Here is a 14,150-nt window from a genome sequence, read left to right as displayed (position 1 = left end):
GCATGTTGCTCTGGAAGACTTTTATCAACTCACAATTAATTATGATACTTCTCTGAAGCTTATTTTATAAATGATCAACTCTTTGAAGAAATAGAAGTACATTTATGTTATCTTCATAAAACTGTAACTGGAAAGCATTTGTGCTTGTCTTATTAATAAGCCCCATTTTGTTTTGAGCTGTAGTTGTGTGTACGTATCACTTGCAAGTCTAATCACTATGGCTGTTGCTTAAGTGTTGGTCCATAACAGAGTTCAGGGCCTGAACTCTGTAACAGAATGTCAGCACAGCTAAACTCTTCATTCTTGTTTTAAATCTAGTTCCCAGGGCATAAAGTGATACAACTTTTCTAGTTGTCAGTTGGTGATAATTGCAAGGGCCTCCAGATCATGTGGGAAGGACAGCAATGAGGAGGCATAAAGAAAATAGGCAAAGTGACACAGATGTATATATACTCCTCTCTTCCACCCACTAAGTAATGGGGTCCATCTTCACATACCTACAATTAACCCAATGGAATATAAAGGTGCGATTCAATTGTCACATCCATAATATGTAGTATTATGTAACCTTTAAAATGTTGTTATAAAAATAACAATGAGATGATTTTGTCTATGAGTAGCAAAACTTAAAAACAGTGATACGAAGTGTTGGCAAGTATACGAAGAAACAGACATTCATGATCCATGAGATGAGGTTGGTGAGATTCATTTTGAAGGTTAGGCAATATACATAAATATTTGTAAATATCCATGACAAGAAGAAAAGCAGTCTGACATCTAAGAGCTGGCCCAGCACTCACAGCTAGGCCTTGATGTTCTCTCACTGAATTGAAACAATTTCACAGAACATTAACATCAGACCAGGCTACTCCATGAATGTCATGTATCAAGACAAAAGCAAGACTACTCTATAATCATGTATTAACACGGAAAATCGCTGTCCCAATTATAAAAATGATGAAATACCCGCCCCCATTCTGGCTAATATTAGTGACTGCTGCTTCTTTACCCATCACAACTTTGGTCTTCCTCACCTATAGAATAAGATTTAAATACCAAATCATAGAATTACTCATGCTTCCCAAATCCTGTCAGTGTTCATCATCAGGGAACGGATTAAATAACATGTAATAGAACCACATAAAAGAATATATGCAGCTGCTAAAAAAGCATGTTGCATGAAAACTACACAATGCTGCTTAGAGAAATAAATGAGACTTAAATAAGTGGAAAGAGATTTTATTCATGGGTCAGAAGATTCAATATTGTTAGATGTCATTCCAAAGATATGAAAGCCTATGTCCATAAAAACACTTGTACACAAATGCTCATAGCTGCTTTACTTATAATGGCCAAACTCTGAACAGCCCAAATGTCCATCAACAAGTGAATGGATAAATAAACTGTGGTAAAGCCATATGGTGGAATACTACTTGGCAATAAAAAGCAATGAAATAGTGAGACACATGATATGGATGAATCTCAAATAATTACACTAAGTGAAATAAGCCAGATCCCCTCCCGACCAAAGACTACATGCTGTATGAGTCCATTTATACACAGTTACAGAAAATGAAAACAATTCTATTTTGTCAGAAAACGACCCATGGTTGCCTGGGTTAGGGGCACAGGGAGAGAGAGGAGGGAGGGATTACAAAGGGGCATTAAGAAGCTTTGGGGGAGGCTGGGCATGGTGGCTCATGCCTGTAATCCTGGCACTCAGGGAGACCAAGGTGGGTAGATCACTTGAGACCAGGAGTTCAAGACCAGCCTGGCCAACATGGTGAAACCCTGTCTCTACTAAAAATACAAAAAAAAAAAAAAAAAAATTAGTTGGATGTGGTGGCATGCACCTGTAGTTCCAGCTGCTCAGGAGGCTAAGGCACAAGAATCACTTGAACCTGGGAAGCAGAGGTTGCAGTGGGCCGAGATTGTGCCACTGTACTCCAGCCTGGGTGACAGAGCAAGACTCTGTCTCAAAAAAAAAGTAGCTTTGGTGGGTGATGAATGTGTTTACAATTTTGATTGTGGTTATGGTTCTGTGTGTATATACATTCCAAAACTGATCAAACTGTATACTTTCAACATGCAGCTTAATGTATGGCAATTATATTTCCATAAAGTTATTAGATGAAAAGCATGTGACAGATCTATATAATACTAAATTGAAAAGATAACTGTTAAGAGGAAAAGGCAAGTCTCAATACTGTATTCCTATTTTTGCAAAAGAATGTGTATATTGTATGTTATGAGAATATGCAATAAAGGATTACAACACTACATACCAACTGTTAACATAGGAAAAATATTAACTGATTCAAAAATATGTTGTAGAGGCATATTTATTGACATGCAAAGATGTTTACAGTATACAACTGGGGGGAAGCAAGTTACAAACATTTACAGTATGATCTTGTTTTAGTTTCTTAACTGGCAGAAAATCTCAAAGCATATAACTCCATATTTTCACACATAGAAACTTTCATATCAGCTTAGACCAGGGATTATAATTCCCACCATGAGTCTTAGAGAACTCAGCAATAGCCTAAATGTCCTGGGAATGCTTTCTGGTCCATACCAACTTCCAAGATCACTATCTTGTAGGTTGACACAGCAACCTCTTCTAGCTTTCCTGTTTTGTGTTGTTGAAGCTGCAATTCTGGGTCTAAATTTCTCTAATTAAGTCTATTTTGTAGTGTTAGCTGGTACAAATGCAGAAATACCCAGGCTTGCCTACTAGTAAAAGATAAAGCCCCTTGGCCTTTCATATGACACACAGGAGAATAAATCATAAATGGTAAAAAAAAAAAAAAAAAAAAAAAAAAATTAAGGTATGATTTCGCAAAGAGGAAAAAAGCAATTACCTTTTAAATTCAGGGTATAAAATGATTTCAGCTCTTTGGGAAAGAAAAAATACAAATGGATAGAAAAAGATACAAAGGACGTCTAACAAGTTTCCCTTGCTGGTGACTCCAAATCTACATCTTACTCATTGAACAAAGTTTTGGGCTCCTACTATTTTCGACACTGCCAGATAAAATCCATCTATTTACCTCAGAATTTTCTCCTGACCTCCAGCCAGAGGTAGCCAAATGTCTAATGGACACATGAATTTGGAGGAAGTTAAGAATTGTAACACCTGGCATGGACATGATCCATTGCAAAATTAAACCATTCAAACCAGTCTCTGAGCTTTGAAGGCCCCCCCACCTCAACATGTCCTTCAGGAAGACTGTAAAGCAGTGTGGTGAGATGGGTTCTGGTGTCAGACAAAACAGCTATGCCACCTGCCTGCTGTGGGAATCTAGGAAAAGGTATTTAACCTCTCTAATTCTCATTGGAGGGTACCCAGAATAATGAGTTCTAATAAAAATACAAGCAACTAGCTCACAAGATCACTGTGAGAAGAGGAAAATAACTTGTAAAATATGGTGCCAACACAGTGTTTGACATAGAATAGGCACTCACAAAACGTTTCCTGCCTTCTCTTTTGTGAGATAACTTTGATGTAAACGAAACAGGCTAACAATTTAAGAGTTATGAATGTTGTAGCAAAATTAAAATTGAACAAATAATACATTTTGTCTGAGATTCTGAGTCATTTCTGTGTTGTGGAACGAGTATCTGATATAGCTGGAACAGGAGAAAAATAGTAGTTTCTCTTACATTAAATAGCCTATAGGAACTCCTGCCTCCTTTATGTAGAGCGTGCACATTTGGCCATGAGCGTGCACGTGCACACACAGAGACACACACACTCACACACACTCTCTCTCTAGGTACTGTTATCTTTGTGTGTGTGTATGCCTTACTTCTGTAACTAGATTACAAACTCAAGGATATTTTCTTTTTTGCCATTTTAAGCCACAGATGTATCTAAGCAGATACTAATGAACAAGTTAGCTTACTTAAAACGAACTGGTTTGCTATCTTAAGTAAAATGTTAAAAATATGCCAATCTAGACAAGATAAAAATCAAACATTTTCAGCCCAAGGTATAATATTCATTTGATACCCCCAAAATAGTCTAGCTCAAACCTAGAGCCTGTCACAGGTGACTTTGTGTTAAAGATGCAGTGTATAATGTGTACACTGTAATGTACAGCCTGCTAGAGTTTGAAGATGGCTCAAAATGTTCTAACTCTGGCTCATGTTACATTGTTTCAATAATCTCTTTAACTTCCCTGAAAATGGCCATGAGTGTATTATAACTCAAGTGATCAACAACTACAATTGAGCCTTTTCTGATATGCTCCTTTATGTTAATAAATATGGCCACACCACTAACAAGATTGGCTTTTGCCTCTTTCTGGTTAAAGATGAGTTTTAATGCTGCCAATGCCTTCATATTGATCATGTCTCTGGCTGCAGTTGGATTTTCAGACATATTTAAAAGTAGTTTCAAAACAAGATTTCTGGTTTTGCAATTTCCTAAGGACAGCAAATGGAAAAGCTCTGAAAAGTAATTGGCAACAATGTAGTGATGGACAAAATCAGTAGTCAGTTGTCCTAGTATCTTTAATCCAGATTGCTGTCCTGGTGAATTCAAAGGAAATGACATGGTTTCTTTACACATATGCTTAACATGTAATTCAATTTTGCGTTGTCTTTCATCCCCAGAAGGAGGATTCAGAGTAATTACAGTCTTTTTTCTCATTTCAGGGGAAGGAAAACTGAGCAAGCTTTCAATAAGTGTCACTACACCCACTTCGTTAATAAACTCTTGGGCAAATGGGTGAACATTATGGACACCCATTGCAATCCGTGCTATTTTATGAATAAGAGGATCAGTAGTTGACTTAAGTAAGCTAACAAGTTTTTCAAATTCCTCAGAATCCATATAGCATTCCATTTTGCAAGGACAAGCAAATGGCTTAATCCCATTTACCTCCCTGATCCTGATTTGATGTCTAATCTCATCTATGGTCTGGATGCAGGGGTCAGAATCAAAATGACACTCAGGGATAGGCTGTGAGCATGAGCGAGTGTTCCTAGAAGGGCGGCAAGCTGTTGCCACAGGCAAAGAACAGGCATTTTCTTCAGCGGAGGCCAGAACAATATATGAAGGAGGGCTTGCCTCAGATGGTGCCTGGGATCTAAATCCTAACACGGCTGGAGTTACAGCAGGGGCATTGGGCCAGATAGTTACCTCAGACCAGTCCTTGGGCCTATTTTTTTCATTAATTTCATACACAGGCTGAGGCTTAACTATCCTGCTCACAGGTTTAGGATTAGGGTCAAAACTAGTATCATCTCCTTCCCAAAACCAGTTCCCAATAACATTCTCTTCCTCCTCCTCCTCAGCCCTTGACCTAGGTTTGCAATCGGCCCCAGCCGCAGGCTCCAACTCCTCAGCACAGACCTGGGCACCAATTTCAGGTTTATCATTCTTAGTGCTGGAACTATTACCAGCCTCTTCTCCATTCCAGAACCAGGAATTGATAGTGGCCTCTTCTCCAGCCCAGAACCAGCCATCAGTACCAGCCTCATTTTTACATGTGGAGCTGGTGGACTCATTCCCAGCCTTGGGACTGAAATCTCCCATGGCTTTGCCCAGAGTCTTAGGCTCTGACAGAGCTCCTTCCTTCGTCTCAGCAACAACCTTGTTCTTAGACACTGCCTTCATCTCTGCTACTGCATCTGTCTTAGACCCTGCCTTGGCTTTTGCTTTGGCCCTGGTCTTGGCTACAGGCCTAACAACACCAGTAGCCTCCCTCTCTGCTCCAGCTTTAGCTTGTATAGCAGCCTTTTTTTCAGTTTTGGCCTGGGCTCTTGTCTTATTCTTAGTCCCAGCCATGGTTGAAGCCCAGTTATATGGCCCTGTCCAGTCTTGGCCTTGGTTCTCAATGTGTCCTAGGTCGAAGTCTTAACACTCTTTCACTGGATCAGGGAAAAACTTGGTAGCAAGAATTAGAGTCAACTGTCAGTTCTGCAGTCACAAAGTTCTCTTTCCAAACATACAGCCTCTGTCAATGATACAGAGGGCAGAGGCACGCTCGGGCTGGGGGAGAATGATTGTTCCCAAGTGCAGACCTGCTGAAGGTGATGGTCTTCCAACAATCCAAAGCCACCACAGCCACCAGTGGAGATGGACCTGAGGTTGAAGAAAGAAACTGGCTTTCAGTCTTGTCCAACTGTGCTTCTCTACGCAAACAGCCACACAGAAGGACATAGGAGAGTAGAAATGAATTGTGTAGAAGTGGATTAATAAAAAACTCTGCTACTCAATTTTATACCTTGCACACTGCCACTAATGCTCAACAATGTCCTGCCCAAGCACTGTCATTCTTTTACTCTGCATCAAACAGGAACAAAGATGGCAGGTAAGCTTGCTGAGAGTGAGAAAGGCTAAAGGAGTGCCCAGTCTCTTTGGACCCATGCTAGTAGGTCCACCACTAAAATATATACCACTAGACCTCATAGGTGTATTCAGGCAGCACTCACACCAACCTGCACTGATCTAGTGCAATTTTTCCTCCTTCCCTGTTTGCAGTGTTGATATGCCCTATAGTTAACTCATGGGCAGGCCTATGGACAAAAATACAGATGGGAATGGAGTTCTGAGTATTTGGTTGACAGACCTACACTCTAATCTCTAAACCCAATTTCTGCCTTTCCAAATCTAGGGCTTTGGTTATATAACACTTCTGGCCTCCTAGTACTCCCTGTGGCTTATCTTCCCATTTCCTGCCCCAATGTCTACCAATTACCTCATAGGCATAATCCTGGCTCACCCCACCCCATCACTTGTACACAAATGTGAGGTCAGAGGTGACTAGAAAGATGGAAGACAGTGGTGCCAAGATATGATCTGGTCTAACCCACTTGGCAACAGCCTTTCCATAACCCCAATCAACAGGGGTGCTCACACATAAACCTACCTTGAATCCAAATGAATAGTTTTTGTTCTCTTTCTTAATTAACTTCCAAGTGAACAGCTACATACAGATCTCTACAGGAACCTAGAAAGAAACAGACCTAAGGATAGAAAGGAAGGCAGAGGAAAGAAAACAGAAGAGACTAAGATGATCTAATGCCCATAACAAGGGTTATAATATATGCTTTTGAATATTCAAGGCTATGTTAAATGTCTCCCACCTGTCTGCTCTTCCTCAATGATTCCCTAATCACCCCAAGACCTGCAGCCTGATTACACCTCCTGCCAACTTTGAAGTCAGTCATTTTCCCAATAGAAGTTACAGCTCCTTTCCTAAACAAAAAAAATGAGGTGCAGAAATAGGTAGTGGAACATAGGCAATTGTACTTACAAAGCAGGCAGGGAACATAATGGAGACTCTTATTTTAATACCATCTGTGCATGTCCCTCCCCTTCCCCATGCATACCTAGATCCTACTTTATTCACCACCTATGTCAGCCTGCTCATACAACAGGGTTCTCAGGAGATGCTATCCTTCCCACCAAAGAAGAGTCACGCCCTACAAAAAGAAGGCGGAGCAACTAGCAAAAAATAACCCCAAAAGACTAAGTTAACAATGGTAGAAAAATAGCAGGTTAATCGACAGATTCCCAGAATTCGGATTCTAACACCTCCTTTTTGAGAATCAGAAACTAAGTAAATAAAGTCTCCCAACTCTCATAGCTCCTCTGATATCCACCATCAGAAATGCCATGAATTCTTCTGTGGGACTACTTCTGTACCAAAATGAGAGGGTCTGTGAGGAGTGGCTGGAGATGGAGTTTTGGTTTCCAGAACCGTAAATTGAAGAAGCAGATTGACTTCAAATGTTCTAAATTGACCCTTCAAAAAGATTACCCCTCTACTTGGAACCCACATTCTCACACATCATGACATTACTTAAAGTGGATCAGCATGTTGAGAAAACAGATCCTGAACAAGAAAGGTGGAAAAATACTACCCTTATTTACATGGACCACTGTTGTGAAATTCGACCAAGTCCACACCCTATTTGCTTGCACAAAACTGGATGTGGGGATCTAAATATGTAAGGCAATAAAACAGTGCGGTATTATAAAAGGCGGTTAAACATTTCATTTTAGTGTCTTCATAATTCACCCACTCAAAGTTCCACTTTTGGAGAACCCAACAGACCTACCACGCAGACAGGAGACTTTGACAACCACCTGGAGCCTGTGGGAAGGGACAGCACCCAAGACACGGGGTCCCACAGTCCCCTTTCCGGAATCAGGGCCCCGAGTAGCGAACGCGGCCCACCTCTCTTGGGCTGGGCACAGAGCTGGGACGCCGGCCCCCACCGGCCTTCCCGGGCGCCCCCCACAATGGCTCCCGCTCCGCCATTTCTCCCTCAGGAGCTCCCCCACAGCCCTTTCCGGGCACAGACACCGTCGAGGGCGGGGCGCCGGCGCCTGCAAAGCTGGCTGGGAAGCGGTCAGCGCGGTTCTCCTCCAGACGATCTGACGGTGCCTCTCAAGCCAGCCCCTCAGCCCTTGGCCTGGCCCTGCCTGCACCGGTCACCGCCTCCCCATCGCCAGGGGTCTCGGGCACTGCGCACCTCTCTCCGGCGCCCGGCTCCGACCGGATCGTCTCCTACTTGCCAGGCTGTCAGGGTCGGCGGGGCAGACTGCCAGCCGGTCCACCCTGGCGGACCACCCCAAGCTCACGCACCCCCACTTGCCTTCAGAGGCCCAGGGCCCAGGTCGTGGCCCTCCCCCTCCTCTCCTCAGCTCTCCTCTGGCGGCTCCTCACTTGGATTCTCACCGCTTTCCCCGCGATCCGAATGGCAAAGACGCGTCCCGCCCCCCACGCCTCTGCACCAAACTGGGCAGGGGCTGCGCAGGATGCTGCAAGAACCGCTCTCCGCGAGGGTGTCGGGAAGGGGGGCGGAAGGATACGGCGCGAAAGTGCTGGCCGCCCCCTCCCAGGCCCACCTTAGTTCCGACCCAGAGGTGGGCGGGGCCATGACGAGCCCCAGCCTGGGCCTGCGGGTTGGCACCAGGCTGCCTCAGGAGGACCCCTGCGGACCCTAACGTGGCGACCACCACCACATTTCTGGCGTTGCTATAATATATGGGACCGAAGGGCGGCTGGGGGCCCGGGCAGGGGACAGGATCAGGAGGTTCGAAGAGCCGCGCTGGAGGGAGCAGCGGATGGATACCAAACCGCCGCTTGGTGTGTCTGCACCCCCGCCCCAAGTCCCCAACCAGGGACTGCTGGGTGTCTGACCCCTCTCTCTCCCCAGCCCTCTCACCCTCCTTCCTGGATGCTAATGGGAGAGGGGGTGGCAGCACTGCAGTCTGGGAGGGGTGAGGCGATTTCAGGCCAAACAGGCCTGGGCCTCTAGGGTGGTCCTCTTGTGCGTTTCTTTCCCAGCTTCATGGAGCCACGCAGGGGAAGAAGGTACACCTGCTCTTAAGTGAATTCTGGGGCAGGGGGCACCCATCAAGGCCTCACCACCGCCCCTCTTCTAACAGAAGGTAGACCTAGACCTCTAACCCTAGGAAACCAACCACTGGTCTGCACCAGACTCATTTCTTTCTGCCACGCCGCTTTTTCTCATTTCAAATGGTGGCTCACGTTGGCATTGCGCCGTCGCCACAGTTGCCCCCAAAAGAGAGCCCTTCCCTGTCAGGACCCGCAGGAGGTCATAACAGTCCTCTCTCTTTGATGGCACCAGGTAGGGATGGTCTTGGCGACTCTCCACTGTTTTGTGAGGAGAGGGGACCACTATTCGCGCACTTCCTCAAGGCAGATCCCAGATCCCAGCTGTGCTCCTCAACTCCTCCTTTTCTCCCAGCCTTGCACCCTGCCTAATGCATACATGTGCTTTTTTCTTCTGAATATATATATATTTTTTCTCTCCCTTCCAAGCGATGGGGAGTTTGAGTTGTTAGACTGGAAGTTCCCTGAATGAAAGTACTCTTTTGGTATTGTTCACCACTGTATTCTCAGCACATTGTAGATGGTATAGTCAGTCAAGGGTTGAAGGAGGTGAGGGGCTACTGAGTCATGACAATTCCATGGTACCCTCTGTGGTTTGCAGATCAATGCTAATTCATAGGTTTGTCTTTGCTGCCTGTAACCCCAGGGCTTAGTCCAGAGTATGCCACCCACAGCTGCTTTCTGTATGGTTTTTCAGTGTTGGAAGGGAGCAAGAGAGGAAGACAGAGATTGTGAAGCAACTCCTAAAAGTACCAATACCTACATTTTAAAATATAGAGCACAAAGAGGCAGAAAAATATGATCATTTTCCTGGTCATTTGTATTCCCTTTGTGGATGCCTCAATCTGACACACCAATATATGTGACTTAGGAGATACTAGTCATACTAAGAGAAACAGGAGTTTCAATTGCATGTCACACTACTTTTTGATGAATCACTTTAGGATATGATCTTAACATTTGTGTGTTCTTATTGGCTTTGTCCTTTAAGCTTAATAGTATTAAAACTTTAACACAATGTCTTAAATATGAAGGACATAGGCCTGCAGATTCTGATGTGAGAGTTTTCTTTCTCCAGTATAATGCTTTAAGTAAATATATGCAAGAATATTAAAATGCATAATTTCTTTTAATAGCAATTAATTGTAAATAATGTAAATGAAACCACCTTTGCAAAAATTATAACAATGAGAAAATTATGGCAGTGAAGGAGAGCTGATCTGGCTAACACCTGTCTTGCCTTTGGCCTTCAAGCTGCCCTTAATTATTCCTGGGCTTATAAGGTAACTTTGGGAGACATTTACTTTACAGTTTAAATGATAATAGCCATTCCCCAAAACTTAACCAAATGCCTTTGTAAAGCTAATAATGAAACCACCAGGCTAGGAGGATGGAGCAGCCTGAGTCCTGCTAAGGTGTAGACATAAAGGATTGACAGCCTTTATTCTGGAGGTTACAACATATGCAACTTCCCCAATTATTCCTGCAGATAACATCACTATTGTAGAACCTAAGATTGGCCTTTTGAGGTATCTTTTCAGATTTATTGCATGTCTGGCTCCACCTAGACCCACCAACTGCTCCTGAGGCCCCATCCAGAAGTGACTCAGCACACAGGAGGACCATTTCCCACACCCCTATGATTGCAACCCCAGCCAATCAGCACCAAGTACCCATTGCCTAGCCACCCCCATGACTTCCCCCAAACTACCTTTGAAAAACCCTAGCCCCCAAATTCTTCAGGAGATTGAGTTAAGACAGGACTCCATCTCCCATTTGGTGTGGCCAGCACCACATCAATTAAACTCTTTCTTTACTGCAATGCCATGGTCTCCTTGAATTGATTTTGTTTATGCAGCTGGCAGGAAGAACCCATTGGGCAGTTACATAAATGACCATCAATAGGGAAAGGATTAAACTAAGTATGATAAATTTATTTTATAAAGTACTATTCTACCCTACTATGATACCAAAAAGAAGTAGCTCTATATATACCAAAATGGAAATAACTCAAAATACAAAGTGAAAATGCAAGTTGTACAATAATACATATGGTTTATGGAAAGTGTGCATTATAAGTATATATCTATTGCAAAAGGAAAATAAATCTCAGGATCCTCAAATCGCTAAGCCAAAGAGAAAAGTAAAGCTGGGAACTGCTTAGGGCAAATCTGCCTCCTATTCTATTCCTAAAAAAGATAGTTACTAAGATAAAAAAAAAAAAAAGCTACATACATCCCTCACCATTTTTCCACAAGGAAATTCCCTGTGGACAAAGGACAGACGGAGTTTAAAGTCACCCCTCTGCTCACTGAGATAAATGCGTATGTGATTGCCTCCTTTGGAGAGGCTAATCAGAAACTCAAAAGAATACAACCATTTATCTCTTATCTTCCTTTGACCTGGAAGCCCCTTCCCCTCTTGGAGTTGTCCTGCCTTTCTGGAAAGAATCAATGTGCATCTCACATGTATTAATTGATGTCTCATCTCTCCCTAAAATTTACAAAACCAAGCTGTGCCCCGACCGCAATGGGCACATGTTGTCAAGACCTCTTGAGGCTGTGTCACAGAAGCATCCTTAACCTTGACAAAATAAACTTTCTCAATTGACTGAGAACTGTCTCAGATATTTGGGGTTCATATTTTGGTAACCACAAAGGGATTCCGAGTGGAGATGCCCCTGACCTTCACGAATCTCCTATAGGTGCTTGGTACCAGCTTGAGCTATCTTTATGGCTCAAACCAATAGGACAACTTGCAGAGGCCTGGAAGCCCTCCTCCAGAGAATCCCTGATCTCCCAAAATTTGGTCGAGAACTAAAGTTTAGTTTGCTGTACAACTGCTTTATTTTTTTGGAGTTTTACTTGCTTCCAATAAGGAAGGCAGGGTCTGCAAAGTATCTCAAGTACTCATCTTAGGTTTTTCAACAGTGATGTTATTCCCAGGAGCAATTTGGGGAGGTTCAGACTCTTGCAGCCAGAGGCTGTGTGGCCCCTAAACCATAATTTTTAATCTTGTAGCTAATTTGTTAGGCCTACAAAGGCAGACTGGTCCCCAGGCAAGAAGGTCCCCCCCCCACCCCGCCCCCGACTGGGAAAGGGCTATTATCAATTTTGTTTCAGAGTTAAACTATAAACTAAATTCCTTCCCAAGGTTAGTTTGGCCTACACCCAGGAATGAACAAGGACAGCTTAAAGTTTAGAAGCAAGATGGAGTTGGTAAGGTCTGATCTCTTTCACTGTCATAATTTCATCAGCTATAATTTTAGCAAAGGTGGTTTCATTAGCACACTGAGATGGACAAGAATGATAAGGGCAATAGCAAGCATGCCTTCATTTATTCCTTCTCCAGTGCCCTTTCTTTCTATAAATTTCTGACCTATATTATTGTACCTTTTCCCTGAAGAACTTCTTTTTAACATCTCTTGCAGGGCAGGTCTGCTGGTGATGAATATCCTCAGTTCTTGTTTGTCTGAGAAATTATTTCTCCTTCATGTTTAAAGATAATTTTACTAATCACAGAGGTCTAGGTTGGTAGTATTTCTTTCAATATTTTAAATATTACAGCCCACTCTCTTCTTTACTTGCATGGCTTCTGCACTGTAATTCTTATCCTTGTTCTTCTGTAGGTAAGGGGTTTTGTTTTGTTTTGTTTTGTTTTTTTCAGTATTTTCTCTTTGTCTTTCTTCAGTTTGCGTATGATATGCCTATGTTACAGGGAGTTAGACAGGCATGATTGGGGCAGAAGAGGGCTCTCCCCCCACCCACTAGGACTGTCAGAAGATGATTTAGCAATTATCGCATTGCCTCTCTAAAATTGAAAAATTGGCAGTTGGTGCCAGGGACAGGCCATTTCCTAATGGCCCACACCTATTGCACTAAAGTGTTAATTGAATGCAGGCACGAGGGTGAAGCAACTTCCCAGGCATATGCATTAAGAGACAAAATAGCAGAGTATGACCTTCTGGGAGCACTCCACTGGAAAAGGAAAGAAAGCCTCAGATGGGCGTGCATATAACTTTCTAAATACACTGTGCATGCTCACTTCCTAAGGATAAGGAAGGCACCTTGCATGCAGGCAGCCCACACTAACGGAAGCATCATGGGAAAGGGGCCAGCCTATAAAGTCCTAGGATCGAGATTAAACAGTGCACTTGTTCTTCAAGTCGCCCGCTTGGGTCTCTTTCAAGCCATGCTTTCCTTTCTATCCTGTTCTAAAGCCTTTTAAAATAAACTTCCACTCTTGCTCTGAAACTTGCCTTGGTCTCTTTTTCTGCCTTATGTCCCTCAGTCAAATTCTTTCTTCTGAGGAGGCAAGAATTGAGGTTGCTGCAGACCCATACAGATTCACCAATGGTAACTCGGACACTTGTTACCCTTAACATATTAGGTACCATGAGACTCGGTTATTTGCCACCGGTAACATATTGGCCATGTGACTCAGATGTTAAGAGATATCTATGCCTTGCCTTCTTTGGTTGGAGGCATCCGACCCCCGTGTGCAGTTTTTTCTTTTCTTCTTTTTCTTTTCTTTCTTCTTTCTTTCCTTCCTTTCTTTCTTTTTCTTTTCTTCTCTTTCTTTTTCTTGTGATCAATTCTGCTATTAATGCATTCTTCAGTATGCAGCTCCAAAATTTCTGCCTGATTCTTTTTAATTATTTCAATGTCTTTGTTAAATTTACCTGATAGAATTTTGAATTCCTTCTCTGTGGTATCCTGAATTTCATTAAGTTTCCTCAAAACAGCTATTTCAACTTCTCTGTCTGAAAGG

At 43.0% G+C, this 14,150-nt stretch overlaps 2 protein-coding genes across 28 annotated transcripts in view; both read right to left on the bottom strand.

Annotated features, from left to right (window-relative positions):
- Nucleotides 1-14,150, bottom strand: part of GPRASP1 (G protein-coupled receptor associated sorting protein 1) — a 315,299-nt gene that overhangs the window by 149,622 nt on the left and 151,527 nt on the right. The window lies entirely within an intron of this gene.
- The window catches only part of GPRASP3 (G protein-coupled receptor associated sorting protein family member 3), a 32,995-nt gene continuing 21,169 nt past the window's right edge, over nucleotides 2,325-14,150 (bottom strand). Inside the window, exons 1-4 of one of the 8 annotated variants that reach the window (XM_063721221.1) lie at nucleotides 8,077-8,451; nucleotides 7,099-7,210; nucleotides 6,882-6,978; nucleotides 2,325-6,094 (exon numbers count right to left, since the gene is read on the bottom strand). In XM_063721221.1, the coding sequence (XP_063577291.1) occupies nucleotides 4,154-5,797 (1,644 nt within the window). In that variant the 5' untranslated portion in view covers nucleotides 5,798-6,094; nucleotides 6,882-6,978; nucleotides 7,099-7,210; nucleotides 8,077-8,451 and the 3' untranslated portion in view covers nucleotides 2,325-4,153. Of the gene's footprint in view, nucleotides 6,095-6,881; nucleotides 6,979-7,098; nucleotides 8,452-8,493; nucleotides 8,580-8,616; nucleotides 8,704-14,150 lie in introns of those variants that run through there. The other 7 variants (XM_063721219.1, XM_063721224.1, XM_063721220.1 and 4 more) reach the window with 7 other exon arrangements.

The sequence above is a fragment of the Pongo abelii genome, chromosome X (assembly GCF_028885655.2).
Source record: "Pongo abelii isolate AG06213 chromosome X, NHGRI_mPonAbe1-v2.0_pri, whole genome shotgun sequence".
Taxonomy (NCBI): domain Eukaryota; kingdom Metazoa; phylum Chordata; class Mammalia; order Primates; family Hominidae; genus Pongo; species Pongo abelii.
The sequence above is the reverse complement of the archived record's forward strand: the minus strand, read 5'-3'. Positions and strand labels throughout refer to the sequence as shown.